General features: G+C 39.7%; 1 protein-coding gene across 2 annotated transcripts in view; it reads left to right on the top strand.

Moving 5' to 3' along the window:
- The first annotated feature begins 760 nt into the window (after positions 1-760).
- The window catches only part of galm (galactose mutarotase), a 43,415-nt gene continuing 25,341 nt past the window's right edge, over positions 761-18,834 (top strand). The window contains exons 1-5 of one of the 2 annotated variants that reach the window (XM_078288863.1): positions 761-841; positions 2,096-2,314; positions 3,419-3,573; positions 6,614-6,727; positions 17,019-17,111. In XM_078288863.1, coding sequence (XP_078144989.1) covers positions 2,128-2,314; positions 3,419-3,573; positions 6,614-6,727; positions 17,019-17,111 — 549 coding nt within the window. In that variant the 5' untranslated portion in view covers positions 761-841; positions 2,096-2,127. Of the gene's footprint in view, positions 842-2,070; positions 2,315-3,418; positions 3,574-6,613; positions 6,728-17,018; positions 17,112-18,834 lie in introns of both variants that reach the window. The other variant, XM_078288862.1, reaches the window with a different exon arrangement.

The following is an 18,834-nucleotide window of genomic DNA, read 5'->3' on the forward strand; positions in this document are numbered from 1 at the left end:
TCAGGATTTTTTTTCTTCATTTCCTTCCCTTTTTAAATGACATATATTTCCCAGAGTGACCCCAATAACACAGATGTATGTAAGACTTATGTATTTTTAATTGCAGGTAAAGTAGCTGTCCTGCAGTAATGTAAGTGTTGGCAAGGGTACGGAAATTTAAGTCAAAATGTCAAGTCTGGTTAATGAGGACTGATGCTGCTCTAACTGCTCTCCCTACTAACACAGAGTCGTTGCTGGAACGTAGCTGCAACGTATTTTTAGGAAATGAAAGTGAGAACGTTATACGTTCTCACTTTCATTTCCTCTCTCTCACTCTCTCTCCTCCTTTCCCTTTCTTCACTTCTATGCCCTCCCTCCCTCCCTCCCTCTCTCTCTCTCTCTCTCTCTCTCTCTCTCTCTCTCTCTCTCTCTCAGTAATAAGGTATAGAGATGAGCACTGGACCATGAGATTACATCGTGTGTAGCGCATTAATTCCCATACAAACTCGCGGGAACGCTCGTGCACACTAAGACACGCACGCTAACGCCAGCTGGGCGCTGGGGAATGATAAGCAGTGTCAGTTGTAATCAAACAGCGGTTAATTAGGTAATTTTCCATTTAGCAGATATTATATTTAAACAGATGGCGAGACTGTTCACTTCATGAACAACCGTAATTGCTTCATTAGTGCTACGCAAGGAGGTTACGGGAGGTTTAAAAAAAACGACCAAAATATTACGTCCCGCTCTGATGACGTATGAGAACGCGTCATCATCCTCGGACGTCAGATGTAAACATGTCGAAATCCAAAGTCCTGTGACTTGTTGGACTGCTCCGCAAACTGCACAAGTGACTTTTGAGGTGAGACCAAGTTCGTTTCGTCGCCAGAGTTGTTTTGCTGCTCATCTGTTATTATTCTATCTGTAACTGGCGCTTTATTGTAGTGTAAAAATGTCGGTAGCAGGCTGTGGATAACTCACATAATACTATACAATCAGATATAACAGTTACTCTACTGTTACATATACTGTACCCATTGATTACAAAGTTTGGTCCCGGATGGTTTTGGGTCAAATTGTTCCTATATTTTCTATGGGGTTGCGAAAAGGAGGGTTGAGGAATTTTCTAGTTCAAGTTCAAGTTCACTTAATAAAGCACACTTCAAAACAAGTGTCAAGCAAGGTGCTGTACAATACAAAACACAAAGGCGTGACAAAAGAAGAAAAAAGATAACATAACTTAAAAATATAAACAGTGCTACACTGTTCTGTTTGTTGCTTGCTTTTGTCTACAAGGTACAGAAGAATAGAAATGAGGCCTCTTTTACAGAGAAATCTGCTTTTCTGCCCCTCTGCCCTGCTACATCTCTCTGTGCTGTCAGTTTCACCTGTATCTTTACATAGTTAAATTACAGCCCTTGACATTGTTATCTGCTCTGTTTTACTGCTCAGCAGCTCCTCTGGTCCAGACTGTCCCTGCTCCTCCTCAGGACGAGTCCTTTTCCTTCTTTGAAAATATTTTTCAGTATTAATCTTGGATTGAGGGAGCAAACATTCAGTCAGAGTTAAAAAGTTAATAATAATAATAATAATACACTTTTTTTAACACAAGTTACAAAGTGCTTTACAAGACCTTTGTAACATTAACGTTTGTAATATTAACGTTATCTGTCCAGTCAGTGGATACTGACTAGCAGCTTTATACAGCGTGCTAATCTCGGAAATGCAGCTGTATTCCGAATAACGTTAACTGTTAGTTCTTCTTTTCGGGAATTCAGCCGGCCATCTTCTTCACGCCCCAAGGAGGTTCCACATTAACGCCCTTGTGTGCAATGGGACGTGCACAGACGTTGAGAGAGAGAGAAAGAGAGAGAGAGAGAGAGAGCGCGGAGCAAGTAGGGGCTGAGCGAATCAATGGCTACACACAGCTCTACAATCAAATAGTGAAAAAAAAAAAAGAACACAGTTGTGGTGGTCAGTGCTGATATTTGTTGTCTATGTATGGGAAACCCTGTTATCTATAGGTGATGACTGTCCTGTCACATACTGTACTGTACTGTCAGATATACATGTATTGTACTGTATTGTCAGGTATTGTACTGCACTGTACTATCAGCTCTACTGTAGACAGCCACTGTGGTCTGGAGGATGACTGAAGTGAGCCAGCAGCAGTGGGGGGAGGTTCCAGGACTGGGCAGCGTGGACCAGTGGGTCCTCCAGTCCTCCCAGGTCCGGGTGGAGGTCCTGACCCTGGGCGCTATCATCAGGTCGGTCTGCATCAAGGGGAAGGATGGGCAGCTGGAGGACGTGGTCCAGGGCTACGATCACCTGGAAGGTAGGAGTGGAAGATCACGTGCAGGTTATTTGGCTTCCAACATATCAGGAAGGGAAAAGAGAGTTAATGCTACTTAAAGCAATATTCCACTTAGTTTCACCATGGGGGTTATTTAGCACTTGACTGCCATGAAAACCGTAATATAAACTACTCACCAAGATCAGATGCAGCTGGACAAGTTTGTAGCGTTCAGACTTTTGTTTCCCATTCATTTGAATGAGGCCACGAAAATAGCCTGAAAACTTCCCCCGCCCTTTTTGCTGTGAGTGCCGATGTGCCCTTTTTTTTTTGTACCTTATTAACCAGGGTAGGTCCAGGCCCTAATGGACACTTCCATGCTTCATTCTCTTCACATTAATGGTACACACTCCACTATATTAAAAGCAAGTCTAAAAAAGTGAGTTTTGAGAAGGGATTTGACGGAGGCCACTGAGTTTGCCCACCTGATATCCTCTGGCAGGCTGTTCCAAAGGGAAGGGGCCCTACTAGCAAATGCATGATCACCAAGAGTCTTTAGCCTTGACCGAGGAACTGTCAGAAGGGCCTTGCCAGAGGATCTCAGGCTGCGCTCTGGATCGTAAGGGGTTAAAAGGTCTGTGATGTAAGAGGGAGCTAGACCGAGCTGTGCTTTTAAAGTAATCAATAAAATCTTAAAATCAATTCTAAAACTAATGGGTAGCCAATGAAGGGAGGCTAAGATTGGGGTGATGTGTTCAAATCTGCCTTTACCTGCTCAATGATTGCCTTTACGTGCTCATCATATCCACATTACTTATTACTGATTACACATTACTGATTATTAATGATCATCACTAATTTTCAATATTTTTGTGTGTGTAAATCTTATGAAAGCAGGAATAATCACCCCCAAAATATCCTCACATTATCAATATTGAGGTATTCGGTCTAAAATATTGTGATATTTGATTTTGTCAATATCGCCAAGCCCTAATACGCTGTCTAAATACTAGATGGCACTCAGTAGAGAGCATACCTCTGCCAATGCCATACAGTTGGCAAGATATGCCCGTTCCATATGTCGAAAGGTCAAAATGGTGATCCAAATTGTACTTTAATCTGTGGTGTGTTGTCTTGTGTTGTCAGGTTATGTGTCAGACCGGCGGTACTTTGGGGCACTGGTGGGGCGCGTGGCCAACAGGATCGCAGGGGGAAGGTTTGTAGTGGAGGAAACAGAGTACCAACTGGATATTAACAATGGACCTAACGCACTGCATGGAGGACTGAGAGGCTTCAATAAGGTAGGACATTCATTCACTTCATTCAGTTTGTGGAAAGCCTACAGTAATTTGAGGTAGAAATAAATTGCCAGTAAGGGTGTGATTGCTGGCTGGTCCGAGCCAGAGTGGAAAATTGACTGTGTTGCATTTTTGTATTTGTTTCGTTTAGGTGCCACGCTGCCCAATTACAAGCAAACCGGGGCTTTTAAACAAAAGTCACATGGACTCATAAGTAACTTGTTTATTGGACAGCGTTTTGGTAAGCCGTCATCCCGCCAGGTTTGGGTGGCGGCGGCGCTGTGGGGGTTAACTTTATCTCAGCGTGATGGGGCTCTTTTGCTGTAATTTGGTATACATACCAGTTAAAAACACATGAAGGGGGGACGTCGTGATGGCTTGGTGGTCTAAGGTGTATCCCCCGCTCTCCTCCCTTCCCTGTTTCTCTCCACTGTACTGTCCAATAAAGCAGAAATACCATTTAAAAAAACTCTGTGTAGAAAAAAAAAATGTGTAGAAATTTGAAATTTGCCCTCGCTTCATTTTGTTGTCCTAGGCTTTCCAAGCATGAGGAACCGCTGGCTATCACATATCAACACCCGTCTCCTTACACCCATAAAACCTTTTGTTTTGGGGTCATTTCTTGCTGTTGGTTTGGATTATGTTCACACTCCTAACGAACCGCACTGCAGTTCTTTTGGAAGAGGACAAAGGCGTCTCAGTGCAGTTATTTGGTGCCACCCGAGTTCAAAAGGCATTGTTCTCACCTGGCCAAATGAACCAAACTAAAAGATGAAACGCTCCAGAGTTCAAATAAACTGCTCCAAACATGCCAATTATTGTAATTCTGCATCAAGCTCAACCATAGTTAAATACTCATCAGAGGTTCCGGCTACACAAGCTGACAAGGAAACAGTAAAAACAGAATACATCAGTACATAAATGAATAAAATGTTTTTGTTGTATTTTTGCGAAGGCTTCGTTTGTATTGGTTTTGTTTTAAAACCAACAGTCTGCCCATCAGGCCTGAGGGCTGAAATGTGCTCAGCACTGGCTAATTACAGATAATTAAATTAGCTGCTCCATCAACTACTACAAACACACACACACACACACACACACACACACACCACAGATTCCCTCCCTCCCTTAATGGCTCTTCAGATGGAGCAGCTCTCAGCGCATTATGTGTTAACAACTCCATAAAGACACTACAACTAGTAGAGTGGGAGGACTGTGTGTGTGTGTGTGTGTGTGTGTGTGTGTGTGTGTACGTGTATGTTTGTGTGTGTGACAGATGTTAAAGTCCAGTGGTTACTGCATACTGAGGCTGTTACTTTGTGAGCCCATTCTCATCAAGCTGTCGCCGCTTTTATACAGACTGTCATTACTTTTGATGTTGGCACAGACAAGGTAAAACACACTCGGGTTATTTTTTTTGATTGCACTGCCTGGGGTGACTCAGGCAACATCAAACGTGGTAATGTTTAAGCAGATGCTGGAAAATAAAGAAAGAGGGAGAGAGACAGTCATAGAGATAAAAGTCCTCCAATATCTCTTAGCAAACTTTAGCAAGCATCAATCTTTTTCCATGCTGCTGGTGAGGCTGGTTTTGATTTTGTCCTGGAAAATACATCCTACCTATTGAATGCTCACTGAACAGTTTCTGTCACAATGCTGCAGTTTGTATCGAGGCCTTTCTCTCTCTCGTCTTTTCTTGCTGCCTGTCTCTGGGTTATCTAATGAAGCAAATCTATTAACCACACACCCTCAAACCACTTACGTATGCACTCTGGTCAGTAGCAGACAGTCATTGACGATTCATTGATTTGCAGAGCAGTGAGACACATTAACACAGCCACAGTTAAACTGCTGATTCATTCCTTCTCAGTATAGGGCAGGTAAGCCGTCATGTCGCCCCCTGCTGTTTGCATTCAAAACTGGCCATCAAAATGAAATAGATGGTTTGCACATTTCAAATTCCACAACATGAGGTGTGGCTCCACTGCTACTACCTGTGAAATTTAGCGTTGTCTCAGTGTTTCAAATAATCCGGTGGCATTAAAATGCAATACTATATTTTTCGTTGAGATATTTGCAAAACAGACTACAAAGCCCACGCCGATGATGTCACTGCCATAGTTGCCTTCAGCACAGTAGGCATGCAGTGGCTGTAGTTCTCTTGCACATGTATCTGTTGTTTTGTGATTGTTAATTAGTTGGATCTAGGTAGGCTCGTTCTCTGTGAAATCCTTGGAAACATGCTTGTGATGAAGGGCTATATAAATAAACTTGACAGTGTTGTGCCTTTGCAAAAAAAGTTGTTTCATGTCATTCATAGCTGATGTGCTTTAGTGTCACAATATGTCTGATATATAAAAGTTCAAGCTGTTACTAATTTATAGTCAGTTATTAAAAATCCTCCTGTGGCTAAATGAATGGTGATTTATTTATTTTTTCTTTGAAAGCAACCAGCAGATGGTCGGTAAGGCGTAAGTTGACACCTTCCCTCCCTGTTGACGGGGGCAGATTCCAGCTGTGAACTTGCGGATGGAGGAAGGCAATATCTTACTCCTAAGATGGAAACGTCTTACTGCTTTCACATTTGATTTTATGAGAAACGTGGTTAAGACGACTGGCTTACTACCATATTAAACAGGTTACTGCGGCGTGGAAACATCTCACTGCTTTCACTTTTGGTTTTCACGTTCTGTCAAACTCAGGCTCGCACAGCATTACATTTTGATGTCAACAAAAAACATGGAGGCTCAGCAACAGGGAGGCTTAATCACAGGGTATCAAAGGTTGGGAACAGTTTAACCTTAACCAGTATGACCAGCAGCCAGGTTACTCCGCATGGAAACATAACCAGTGATTATTCTCTCTCTGGTCTTGGTCTGGACTATTTAGAAGAGGATGTGCCCAACCCATAACGTGTTGCTGTATACCAGCATAACCTTTCCTTTTGTTGTCAAGATGACACGATGCCCTGAAAGAGTGTTGATGGCAATATGTGCCTGGCAGTAAAACACACACACACACACACTTTTGTTTGTCTCCGCAGGCCATCTGGGTTGCTAAGGCTGTGGAAGGTGGTGTACGTTTCAGCCATACTAGTCCAGATGGAGACCAGGGCTATCCTGGAGAGCTGCAGGTCTCTGTCTCCTACACTCTACAGGTAATCACACCTGATTTATCAATCCAGAGCTCTATAGCTGATCATCCCCTGATCATAGTCCATTACATAGATTTGCTTTTGGTCATGACACCTTGGTGGTGAAGAAGTTCAGCCATGTTTGGTGAGTCCAGCTTTCTCTGGATAGAGCACTCGCTTGCTGCTGTTTAAGAGACACTTTTGGATTTCACTCTTTAGTTTTGAATAAAGAAAGAAGGAACTTTAGCACATCTAAAAGTCTTTTAGTGACAGGTGCGTAGGACAACAAGCACAGATCCTGTACAGACCCACGGCGTGTTCAGTTCTATGCACTGCGACACGGTTAAATTACCTAATTCCACTAACGTTACTTAAATACCACAAGGTAACGTTAAAGTCACCTACCGTTAAAGTTTATAGGGCAGCGAAGACAAGTTACTGTCTACAAGTCCCCGTTACTGACTGTGGAATGTTAAGTTTCACTTTTGTTTTCACACTGGGAGACTCTGTGGATTGAATTCAATGCTGCTGGTCTGTTGTCTGTACATCTCCAAATTACAGACTTGATGTGATGCACACATCAGGCGCATTAGAGATCGATTTAGATCCATTTCTTTACACTGACCAACTTTTGATTTTGTGCCTCTGCATGGGAAACACTGCATCTGACAGTCAAAAATGCTAGAGGCCATCTGACGAAGTGCATCATCTCACTAAGCGTTACCTGACTGACTGAGTGACTGACTGACTGCCTGACCTGAATTTGCCTCGTGATGCCCTCGGCTGCGCCATGGGAAAAACCAACGAGGCAGTTACTGAAAAAGAAACATAATCCCGTACTCTGTCAGCCACACTAGTCCAGATGGAGACCAGGGCTATCCTGGACTACACTTGCATGGTGCTTTATTACAATCTTTCGGTCATAGGACCTTCATCAGGCAAAGATGAAACAACCACAAAAGAGTAAAGAGTTACAGACCAATGAGGAAAGGTCTCCGAAACGTTGTAATAAAGCACCATGCAAGTGTAGACAGTGTGCGGGATTATATTTCCTTTTCAGTAACTGACTCTTTAGTTTTGTTTTGTCCCACCAGTGACCATACCGACACTAGAATTTGGACAAATAGGGTGAACATATGGCGTCTCAATTAGTGGGTCGATAATCACCATGAAATATTAAACATAACCAGTTATGCTAATTGGGTTATTCATTGAATAAATAATGCATTAATAAGCAAATATGTCAACATTTAAATTTATAGTAATTTCAAGAAAATCCTAAAATCCTAAAATCCTAAATCCTAATCCTCATTCATATAAAAATGTATACAGCAAGGTGCTCCAAAATCTAATCAGATCACCTACTATGAAGTTTCTATCGTGTATTGTTACGGCAGTTATTGTGTTCACAAGAATGTGTCAACACACACACAGACAGACAGACTGACGACACCAGGACGACATGATGGTATAAAAATACGTAGCATTATAATTATGAAAGGTCAAGGCTGAAGTGCAGAAAACAGCATTCAGTCTGAAGAAGAAGTATAGCTTATATAGTACATGCATTGAGTGCAAAATGCTGCATTTAGTCCATTTTAAAGCAATATTCCACTTAGTTGTAACATGGGGGTTATTTGGCACTTGACCGCCATGAAAACCAGAATATAAACTAATTACCAAGATCAGATGCTGCTGGACGGATAGTGTTTGGATTTTTACTTCCCATTCATTTGAATGAAAACTGATATTTAACACATTCCTGAACATATTCAACATCAGATCCCGCTACTGTGATTTTCAATTGACTGTGGGTCCAACATTTTAGAACATAATTTGGTAACCCTTTATTTTACAGTCCGCTAATTACCTGGTATTTACTAGGAAACTAGATGGTAACAAAATATAGTTATTAGGAAAGTACCAAAAATAACTGGCTAGTGAGTACTAAGTTATTACTTATTAAGTACATGGAAACCTACCAGGAAACTAGATGGTAATGAAATCTAGGTATTAGTAAAGTACCCATAAGAAAAGGATAGTAAGTACTAAGTTATTACCTAGTAAGTACATGGAAACCTACTAGGAAACTAGATGGTAATGAAATCTAGGTATTAGTAAAGTACCCATAAGGAACAGATAGTAAGTACTAAGTATTACCTAGTAAGTACATGGAAACCTACTAGGAAACTAGATGGTAAAAATATGGTTAAGTTAATTAAGTAAGTACCCAAATAAATTGGTTAGTAAGTACTTAGTTATTATCCAGTAGGTACATATTACTTACTAGGAAACACCACAGTATTTACATGGAAATACCATAAGTTTCATTGTTCTTTCAACACATTGGTGAGTTCCAGTTGCTTACCTTTATATACCATTTACTGCCAATCCGAAAGTATCCTGCTGTTGCTTGATGATGTGTCATAGGTGCTTATGCAATGTTTTCAATGAACTATCAAAGTACCATGTTCTTTCCCGGTACTAAATTATTACTTTTTGTGTACTAAAAATATACTAGGACTGTAAAATAAAGTAATTCATATGTCCCTATAAATACCAAGTACTTTCTTACCAAGTATACAAGTATACATTTTTGGACACGTGTTTTGGTTTTCCACGTGATTCAAACCACATGTGAATATTCCAACATGTAATCTTAAAAGCACATGTGATTCAACATGTGCTTGTCCACATCTTGAACCACATGTGGTTTTTGGACACGTGTTTTACATGTTGGTTTTTCACATGCGATTAAATTCTTCATATGTGGAAAAACACATGTGATCTTAAAAGCACAAGTGATTCTTCATGTGGCTGTCCATATGTAAACCATGTGTGCTTTTAAGATCACATGTGGGGATATTCACATGTGGTTTTCCACATATGAAGATATGAAAAACCAACATGTAAAACATATGTGTCCAAAAACCACAAGTGGTTCAAGATCACATGTGGGAACATTCACGTGTGGTTTACATGTGGACAACCACATGATGAATCACATGTGCTTTTAACATGTGAACATGACCACCTATCCAGTGGTTGCATTAGACTTTCTCGTTGTCCGTCAAAATGACGGACAGGGTCGTAAAAATTCCGCCATAATCTATTATTGATTGATTGATTTTATTTGGATCTCTTTTAGCCTATTGGCTAATCTTCCAAGAGTCCACATTAAAAACATTTAAGCATACAATAATTCATATTATACAACACATAATTATTGACACACATATATCATATACATACATGCATGACACATATAACCTACATACATTGACACTTATCCCGTATGGACCTACATATATACACATATTAATCTACATGTGTTCACTCTACAAACCTACTGACAGTGCAATACAATAGTATGATGATAACTACATTTAAATCTTGAAATCTTGCAATCAACAATCCAACCGCCGTACTGTTCTTGAGTGAGTTATTGTAATGAATTCCATAATTTAACAGTTCTGAAAATAAAAGTCCGTCTTCCCATTTCAGTTTTTATTTTTGGTAGTACATAATGATTTTTATCTCTTATTCTTATGTTAACTTGATGTTTATCACGTACTAATAGCAGTTTGTCCTTAATACTAACTGGCTTTTTAAACTTTTGAATTTTTGAAATTAGTACTATAGAATGTTGTCTCACATGCTCTACTACTGTGGGCCATCCCATTGTAATATGTAGTTCACTCACTCCTTTTTCAAACCCACACCTTAAGACCATTCTTGCTGCCTTGTTAAGTGTGATCTGCAGTCTCCTCATGTCTCTCTGAGCTGCATTGCCCCACACTGCACAGCAATAATTAATATGACTATAGATTAGACTATGAGATATTACCTTTAGAATGTCTTTAGATAAAAACTTTGCAATTCGTCCAACCATTCCTGCCATTTTCATCACTCTTTTAGAAAGATCTGTAATATGAGCCGTCCATGAGAGATTGTTTTGTATTTTAACTCCCAATAATTTGACTCCTGTAACCTCTTTAATTTGAACACTGCCATATGTTAAATACCATGGCTTTAATTTCTTCCTCTTTCTTGTAGTACATATAATCATATTTTTCGTTTTATTTACATTTAATGCCAATTTATTGTTTTCCACCCATTTGATGACACATTTAAAATCATTTGATAAATATTCATGCAACTGAGTTTGTGAATCTGCCACTGCAGTGATGGTTGTATCATCCGCAAACATATGTGCATTTGAGTTGGCTAACACTAAGGGAAGATCATTTGTGTATATAATAAATAACAATGGTCCGAGGCAACTCCCTTGTGGGATGCCACAGGTAATCATACGTGGAGAAGAAAAGGAGCCATTAACATAAATAGATTGCTTTCTACCGTTTAAATAAGATTTCATCCAATTAATAGCATTCTTACTGAAGCCATAATGAATTAATTTTTTAAGTAGAATTGTGTGATCTATCAAATCGAACGCTGCAGTGAAATCAAGAAGAAGTAACGACACAAGTTTACCTTGATCCAGGGCACTTAGCCACTCATCCGTCATATGTAACAGAGCGGTTTCAGTAGAATGATTTTTACGATATGCATGTTGAGCATGGGTTAGAAGGTTATTAGTTTCCATATATTTCCAAATGTGATCACTTACTACTCTTTCCAAAATTTTGCTTAAGGAGGAGAGTAAGCTAATTGGGCGACTGTTGGGTGCAGTAAAAGCTATTTTAGCATCCTTAGGAATGGGGCAGATTTTTGCATGTTTCCATTCTATTATTACCCGTCATTTTCATTTTCATTTTTTTAATGATAATGAGACATAGCCTATTTAATAGCATTTAATTTTCAAAAACAATCGATCACAATAACATTTAATATACAGAAGAACAAACTTAGATTATGCATTTATCATAGGCTACTATAAAGCAAGGAATCTCTGTCTGTCTGTCTGTCCTTCGCATATCTCGAGAACCGTTCGTCCGATCGACTTCACACTTGGCGGATGTATTGCTGGGGACCCAAGGACGTGCAGTGTCGGATTTGGTGCAATTTGGACACGAGACAGGTTCAATATTAATAAACTTTGAATAAACAAGCGAACAGCGCTCTGTGCAGCAGCGGCACGAACGGGCACTGCACTAGTAAGAGAGAAAAGATGAACAAACGGAGACACCGACCGTCCTGAACAGGCAAATATGAACGATGCAATTTTACAGAATTAGACAATTACAATTAAAATATGAACAAACCATTTACAAGAAATTAAATTGAACTCAATTGACCTGCTGTAGCCTAGCCTGAACTCAAACCTTCCTCCTGGTCCGCACGGACTTAAACTGGGTGCTCGCTTGAGCGTAATCAAACGCATCAAGGGAGATTGCTGCAGAGGCAATTGTCATTAGGTTTTGCGTCTTTGCCTCGGACAGACGGCTTGTCATGGCCGTTTTAATTTTGTTCTGAAGGCTGAACCCACGCTCTGCTGCCACACTGGAGACTGGAATTACCAGCGCCACTTCAGCCAGAGTTTTGAACTCAGGGAACATTTCTCCCAGGGAAGTGATCAGATGTCGGCAAGACTCTCTGAACGTGGGATTTCCTGCAAGCACTCGCTTCACCGGGAGGAAATCCCGCAGTATGCGCTCCTTCTACATCAGGGGCGCGGCTGCTGCACCCCTCTGTGACCCGTAGTGGTCACAGACATGCTCCAAGGAGAGTGAGATCAAAGACAAGATGAGTAAACAATAGCTAATTAATATGCACACTCACCACCAACTGGACAGGGGGGTCTACTACAGGTGGTCTACATGTGGTTATTGACAGTGTTGCGTGTGAATTACTTAACGTTAGGGTAGATCGCCCTCAGTGTAATCTGTCAAAATGACGGACGGCCTTCAGATTTTTCCGTCATTGTTAAAAAAATTCCGTCAATGACGGAAAATATTCGGTTAACGCGACCCCTGCACCTATCTACCAAAGCCAGAAATCAGAGAACTAAGAACTGAACCTGTGACATCTTCAAAATATAAAATCTGGAGCTGGAAGTTCTCACTTGTGAATGTTCTACTGTATATATACACATATATAAGTATAAGCAGTATAAGCAACAAACAACACATATACAGGCTAACACCTTCCAAATCATTATGCCATTTATTGAATACCCAACATATCACCAATAACTTACAATCCCCCTATGAGGAAATGGTCTAATCTAATAGTAATATAATGGTCTAATCTTTCCCGCTGTTTGATTTAGCCAATGAGCTTCTCCCATAAACAGGGTAGAGACACAAGGATGATATGTGATGCATTTGCATCTTTAAAAAAAATACCAGTAAACAGGATAAGGTGTTTACATGCCTGGCAAATGGAACATGATGTTTAGATGCCTCAACGTATCGCCAGAATATGAAAATCCTAATCTTATTCGATGAACAAAAAACATTGCATTTGTTTAAAATAAATAAATAAATGAATAAATATTTGTAACGTAATGAACTACACTTGGACATGAACATGACATCCTGACTCCTATAGTCTATATTCTCTTGTAAATTTAACAATTGAACAGCATTACTTGAAAAACAAGTATTTTGGGAGCAGCCCAAAATCTCTTGCTACACTACATCAGGAACATCTTGCTTCGTAGAGACTGTACTCTTGGAGTGCACTTATCGGCAACACCCAGAAAGACCTTCCTAAATTCAAAGGTGCACTTTAGGCCCTTGCAGTACGCCATGTTCAATGCGTAAAGCAAACCAAACAGAACAGTAAAGGCATTTGTGATGTCTCCTAAGTTGTACATTACAACCTCCTCTTCCAGGATAACAGTTACATCGACCACAGTGGGAAGGGATCTTGGTAGGGCTGCATCATCCTTCACCACCTCAAGAGTCCCCAATGCCAGGTCTGTCATGTGTGCCTCCAACCCTTCAGTATCCTAGGGAAGACAAGAAATAATATTACAGCATTACAGTTTACTACAAAAAAGACCTGATAAAATACAGGCTCATTCACACTGTTGTGATAACTCTAACTATAAAAGGACATGAAAGCTATTTGTAGTTGGCAGAGAATTCACACAGCACCAGTGTGTAGTTGAATGATGTAAATTTGTGCCCTCTACTTTTTGGTTCACGTGCCTCTCTCTAATACTCTCTAAAACAAAATCAATAGTCAAGGGGAATTTCTATTGTTCAGACTTCACAAAAAACTTACAATGTTATCCCAGTTACAACTACCATTATCACTGTGCACCATTGTTGTAGTTATTGTTACAGTGTGAACAATGTCATTTACTAATGTAAAAAAAAAATGTCTCCTGTTATCGCTGTAGTGTAAATGGTTGTGAACTAAGGGCAGCACATAAAAACAGACAGACCTGCATTACTTTAATATGTCAAAAGAGTAACTGGCTGCACAGGTGGTGTTTTGCTTTTGTGTTACCAAATGTAATGTAACCCACATGGGTCCCAGAAAATGTATCAGCAGCATTCATCATGACAAACTCCGACAGCGAGTGGAAGGATGTACTTGTTTTTAACGCCGGGGCGTTCAGGCTTGACATAGGCAGAGTTAGCCAATAAAATAAACGTCAACCAGAGGAGTAGATCAAAAATCATTAATAAACAGGTCTAAATCTTACGAGCACCATCTATGTTTGACAAAATACAGCAAACCCTGACACAAGTCCATCTAAATCTGACAAACTGCATCTACGAATGAAAAAGGCAGTTGAGGATGTCCTAAAATGGCCACCGTAAAGTTGGTTAGATAGACAGATGTGTTAGACATGTCTGTAGTAGTAGCAGTAGAAAGAGTGAAAGCCAGTGCAAGTCTTTTAAACAGCTAGAGTGGAGTAGAGAGACTGCTCAGAAGTTGAAGGAGCCATTCAGAATAGCAAGATTTTGAATATTGAAAGCTGTTTGGCTGGGAAGGCTAGCATGAATTGTGAGTAAGACGGATAATAATAGTGTTCTTGCTGAAGCAACTAGACTAATAAAGAAGTAAATAAGAGTGTATAAGTGTGATTTGTGAATATGTGAATTCTGCATAAACGTGGGGGTGAGGGAGAGAGAGAGAAGAGAGAGAGTTACCTGTTCCTAAACTAGCCACCTTTGTTTAAATGTTGACACCAGTGGCTGGTCCTGTAGCTTTGGTCTAGCTAGGCCAAAGCTAGAAATTGATATCCAAGTGGTGGCGCTACAGGTGACACACACGCACACACACACACACACTTAAAACTCATTTTGTGGCAGTCTGCTTGATTGTTCAATGTAAATGCCAACTTTCTCTTACAGATCACATCTTGGTGGTTCTGTTTTGAGCTCATCTCTAACTAACGTTAGCTTATATTATCACAGAGATAAACTACTTTTCATCCGACATTTGAACCTGCAAAGGAATAACGTTACGGGGAAAAATTAGATGCAATTCGTCATCGGCTACAAAACAAAACAGTCTGAATCAGACGTTTTACTGAATAAAAATGTAGCTACTAACTTGTGGCGTTAACGAAGGGGCTCGGGAAGCGCTGCACCCTACCATTTTCAATGATGTAAGTTAACGTTAGTTAGCTAAGGTACATTTAAGGTAACGTTAAATCAAGCTAACTTACCTTGGAGAATCCACGGTCGGATTGCATTTTGAACTTGAACTTGAATTTTTGTTTTCCCTTGTAACCTATAAGAACCTCCTTGCTTGTAACACAGTAACCCTAATTACCATTTGCTGAATATAATTTGCTTAGTTTACTGGCAAAATTTACATGGTCATTGCCAAAACATTTTTTTATGATGTGATTTGTGATTTTCACATCTCATGTCAAATTCACGTGACTTTGACACAGACTTCATTTTCACCTGTGAAAACCTTTTTTCACATGTGAATAGAGACAATCACATGTGAAAATGTCGAATTCCATGTGACTTTGTAACATACTTTATTTTCACATGTAAAAATTTCAGTTTACATGTGAATAAAGCCAATCACCTGTGAATCTGTCGAACTCACATGTGACTTTGTGACAGACTTTATTTTCGCATGTAAAAATTTCAGTTCACGTGAATAAAGCCAATCACGTGAATATGTCGAACTCACATGTAGTAGTCTATGTATACTTGGTAAGAAAGTACTTGGTATTTATAGGGACATATGAATGGCTTTATTTTACAGTCCTAGTATATGTTTAGTACACAAAATGTAATAATTTAGTACCGGGAAAGAACATGGTACTTTGAGTTTATTAAATCCAACCATTTTAAGGTAGTCTATGTATACTTGGTAAGAAAGTACTTGGTATTTATAGGGACATATGAATGGCTTTATTTTACAGTCCTAGTATATGTTTAGTACACAAAATGTAATAATTTAGTACCGGGAAAGAACATGGTACTTTGAGTTTATTAAATCCAACCATTTTAAGGTAGTCTATGTATACTTGTTAAGAAAGTACTTGGTATTTATAGGGACATATGAATGGCTTTATTTTACAGTCCTAGTATATTTTTAGTACACAAAAAGTAATAATTTAGTACCGGGAAAGAACATGGTACTTTGATAGTTCATTGAAAACATTGCATAAGCACCTATGACACATCATCAAGCAACAGCAGGATACTTTCGGATTGGCAGTAAATGGTATATAAAGGTAAGCAACTGGAACTCACCAATGTGTTGAAAGAACAATGAAACTTATGGTATTTCCATGTACATACTGTGGTGTTTCCTAGTAAGTAATATGTACCTACTGGATAATAACTAAGTACTTACTAACCAATTTATTTGGGTACTTACTTAATAACCATATTTTTACCATCTAGTTTCCTAGTAGGTTTCCATGTACTTACTAGGTAATAACTTAGTACTTACTATCCTTTTCTTATGGGTACTTTACTAATACCTAGATTTCATTACCATCTAGTTTCCTGGTAGGTTTCCATGTACTTACTAAGTAATAACTTAGTACTCACTAGCCAGTTCTTTTGGTACTTTCCTAATAACTATATTTTGTTACCATCTAGTTTCCTAGTAAATACCAGGTAATTAGCAGACTGGAAAATAAAGGGTTACCCATAATTTCGCCAAATAGTGTTTTTATTGATAGAAGAGAACATAGCAGAGGGATACCATTTAGAAGAGATCATTCCTGTTTGGGAGACCGGATCTACTTTTATTTTTAAATAAGAATTTTAGTGTAAACCAAGAGTAGAAATGCAAAATTACGATGGACCAATTACTGCTTTATTGTCTTAAAAGCGGGATCTGTTGTTGAATCTGTTCACAAACTTGTGAACAAAAGGACTATAAAATGTAAAATGAGCTCTTGTATGCTGTGCAGGGGGAAACGCTGACTGCTGAATACCAGGCTCGGTCTACCAAAACCACCCCCATCAACCTCACCAACCACTCCTACTTCAACCTGGCTGGACAGGTAAGGAGATATGATTATCTATCTATTATCTATTATTATTATCTATTATCTATGAATTGCAATGTGTTATTTTGTTTATTGTAGAAAAAAGATGGAAGGAGTGCAGGAGGAAAGAGAAATGGGGGAAAAAGGCCCATCGCTTATTTAACCATTCATTATGATATTATCTTATTGATTGTAGGGTAGATTCTAGGGTGGAGGGGTGAGACGGAGCAAGGGGAAATAATAGAAGGAGTGAGGAACAGGAGAGGAGAGAGAGCAGAAGGAAAGGTGGGGAGGGAGTTAAAGTCTAATTCATCATAAATTATTTGATTGTTCTGTTTGAATATTGCAGGGAGGGAAGGATGATGATTTGGTAATATAAGGGATATAAGGGATAAAACTGGACATGTGACAGTGACTGACTAGTAATGGTGTTATAAACCCTGCACCCCACGTAACTGAACAGAGATGTTTAGTGTTTTGACTTTGCTTCCATATGTAGTTCTGGCTTTGCTAATTATCAATATTTTTCAGTGCTGGCAGTATAATCTCTTTTCTGTGCTATTCCTGGCAAGGGCGAATATTTCATTTCACTGTTGGGGGGGACAATAAACAGAAACATTTCTCAAGAGCAATTCCTGAAGGGGACACCAGACCTCCTGCCTCCATAGACATACATGATTTAAGTTAACCTTTAAGTTAACCTTTGCGAAGCAGCTACTTACTGGAGGTCTGCCACCACTGACACACTTCCAGAAATTGCTCCACAGACGCTCGTACCAAGGGCTAATGTGTGTGGGGGTTCGGGGAGGCAGGTAGGCAGTGGACCAAACCACTGTGAGGCATATGAGAGGGGGGGGGGGGGGGCGCAATCTTTAGAAACTTAAAAACGCATTGTTTTGTGTCTATAATTAGCACAAGTGCTTTCAATGCATATTATTATATTATTTAAAATTATATAGTTATGTTTACAATGATATATTGAGGGGACAACTCTCTGTTTTTCCCAGGAAGGGGGGGTCCGGACCCCCCTGTCCCCCCCGTAATTTCCGCCCATGATTCCTGGCACAACAAAATTTACGTTTTGTCTCACTTGGCAAGTGCTGGTAAACTAAAAAAAAAAAAAAAGTATCTTCCAAATAAAATAATTAAACAGACCCTATTATAGGAATTCAAATGTTCCTCTTTTTATATACATATATGATCAAAGACTTACTTTTGTTCTTAAAGGAATATTTCACCCAAAAATGAAAATTCAGTCATTATCTACTCACCCCCATGCCAGCTGAAACTCGGGTGAAGTTTGTTAGTCCATACAACAGGCCCTGAGCTCCACAGCGGAACAGCATAGAAGCCTTCTCCAAAACAACTGAAGTTGCTGGAGACCTAACTTCACAGTTCAGAAATGTATCTAAACTCCCATTGGCTGTTGCCAGTGTCACTCAGATTTCAGTCTTGGTGAGTCTTGTACCACTTCACGCTAGATGAGCCCGAGCAGACTTGGCCAGGCAAAGTCAAACATGTTTGAAAAAAAATGCGTCGGGCCAAACTGCTAGGAGGCCAGTGCCAGATGACCTGAGACGCATGTTTGGCTCATAACCAGTGAGCAGGTCTGAGAGGTGTTGTGGAGCGAGACCATTTAATGCTTTGGAAACAAGCAGCAGAATCTTGAAGTCAATTCTGAAGCTTACTGGGAGCCAATGCAATGATCTGAGAACTGGTGTATTGTGTTCTATTTTTC

The sequence above is a fragment of the Centroberyx gerrardi genome, chromosome 15 (genome assembly GCF_048128805.1).
Source record: "Centroberyx gerrardi isolate f3 chromosome 15, fCenGer3.hap1.cur.20231027, whole genome shotgun sequence".
Lineage (NCBI taxonomy): Eukaryota > Metazoa > Chordata > Actinopteri > Beryciformes > Berycidae > Centroberyx > Centroberyx gerrardi.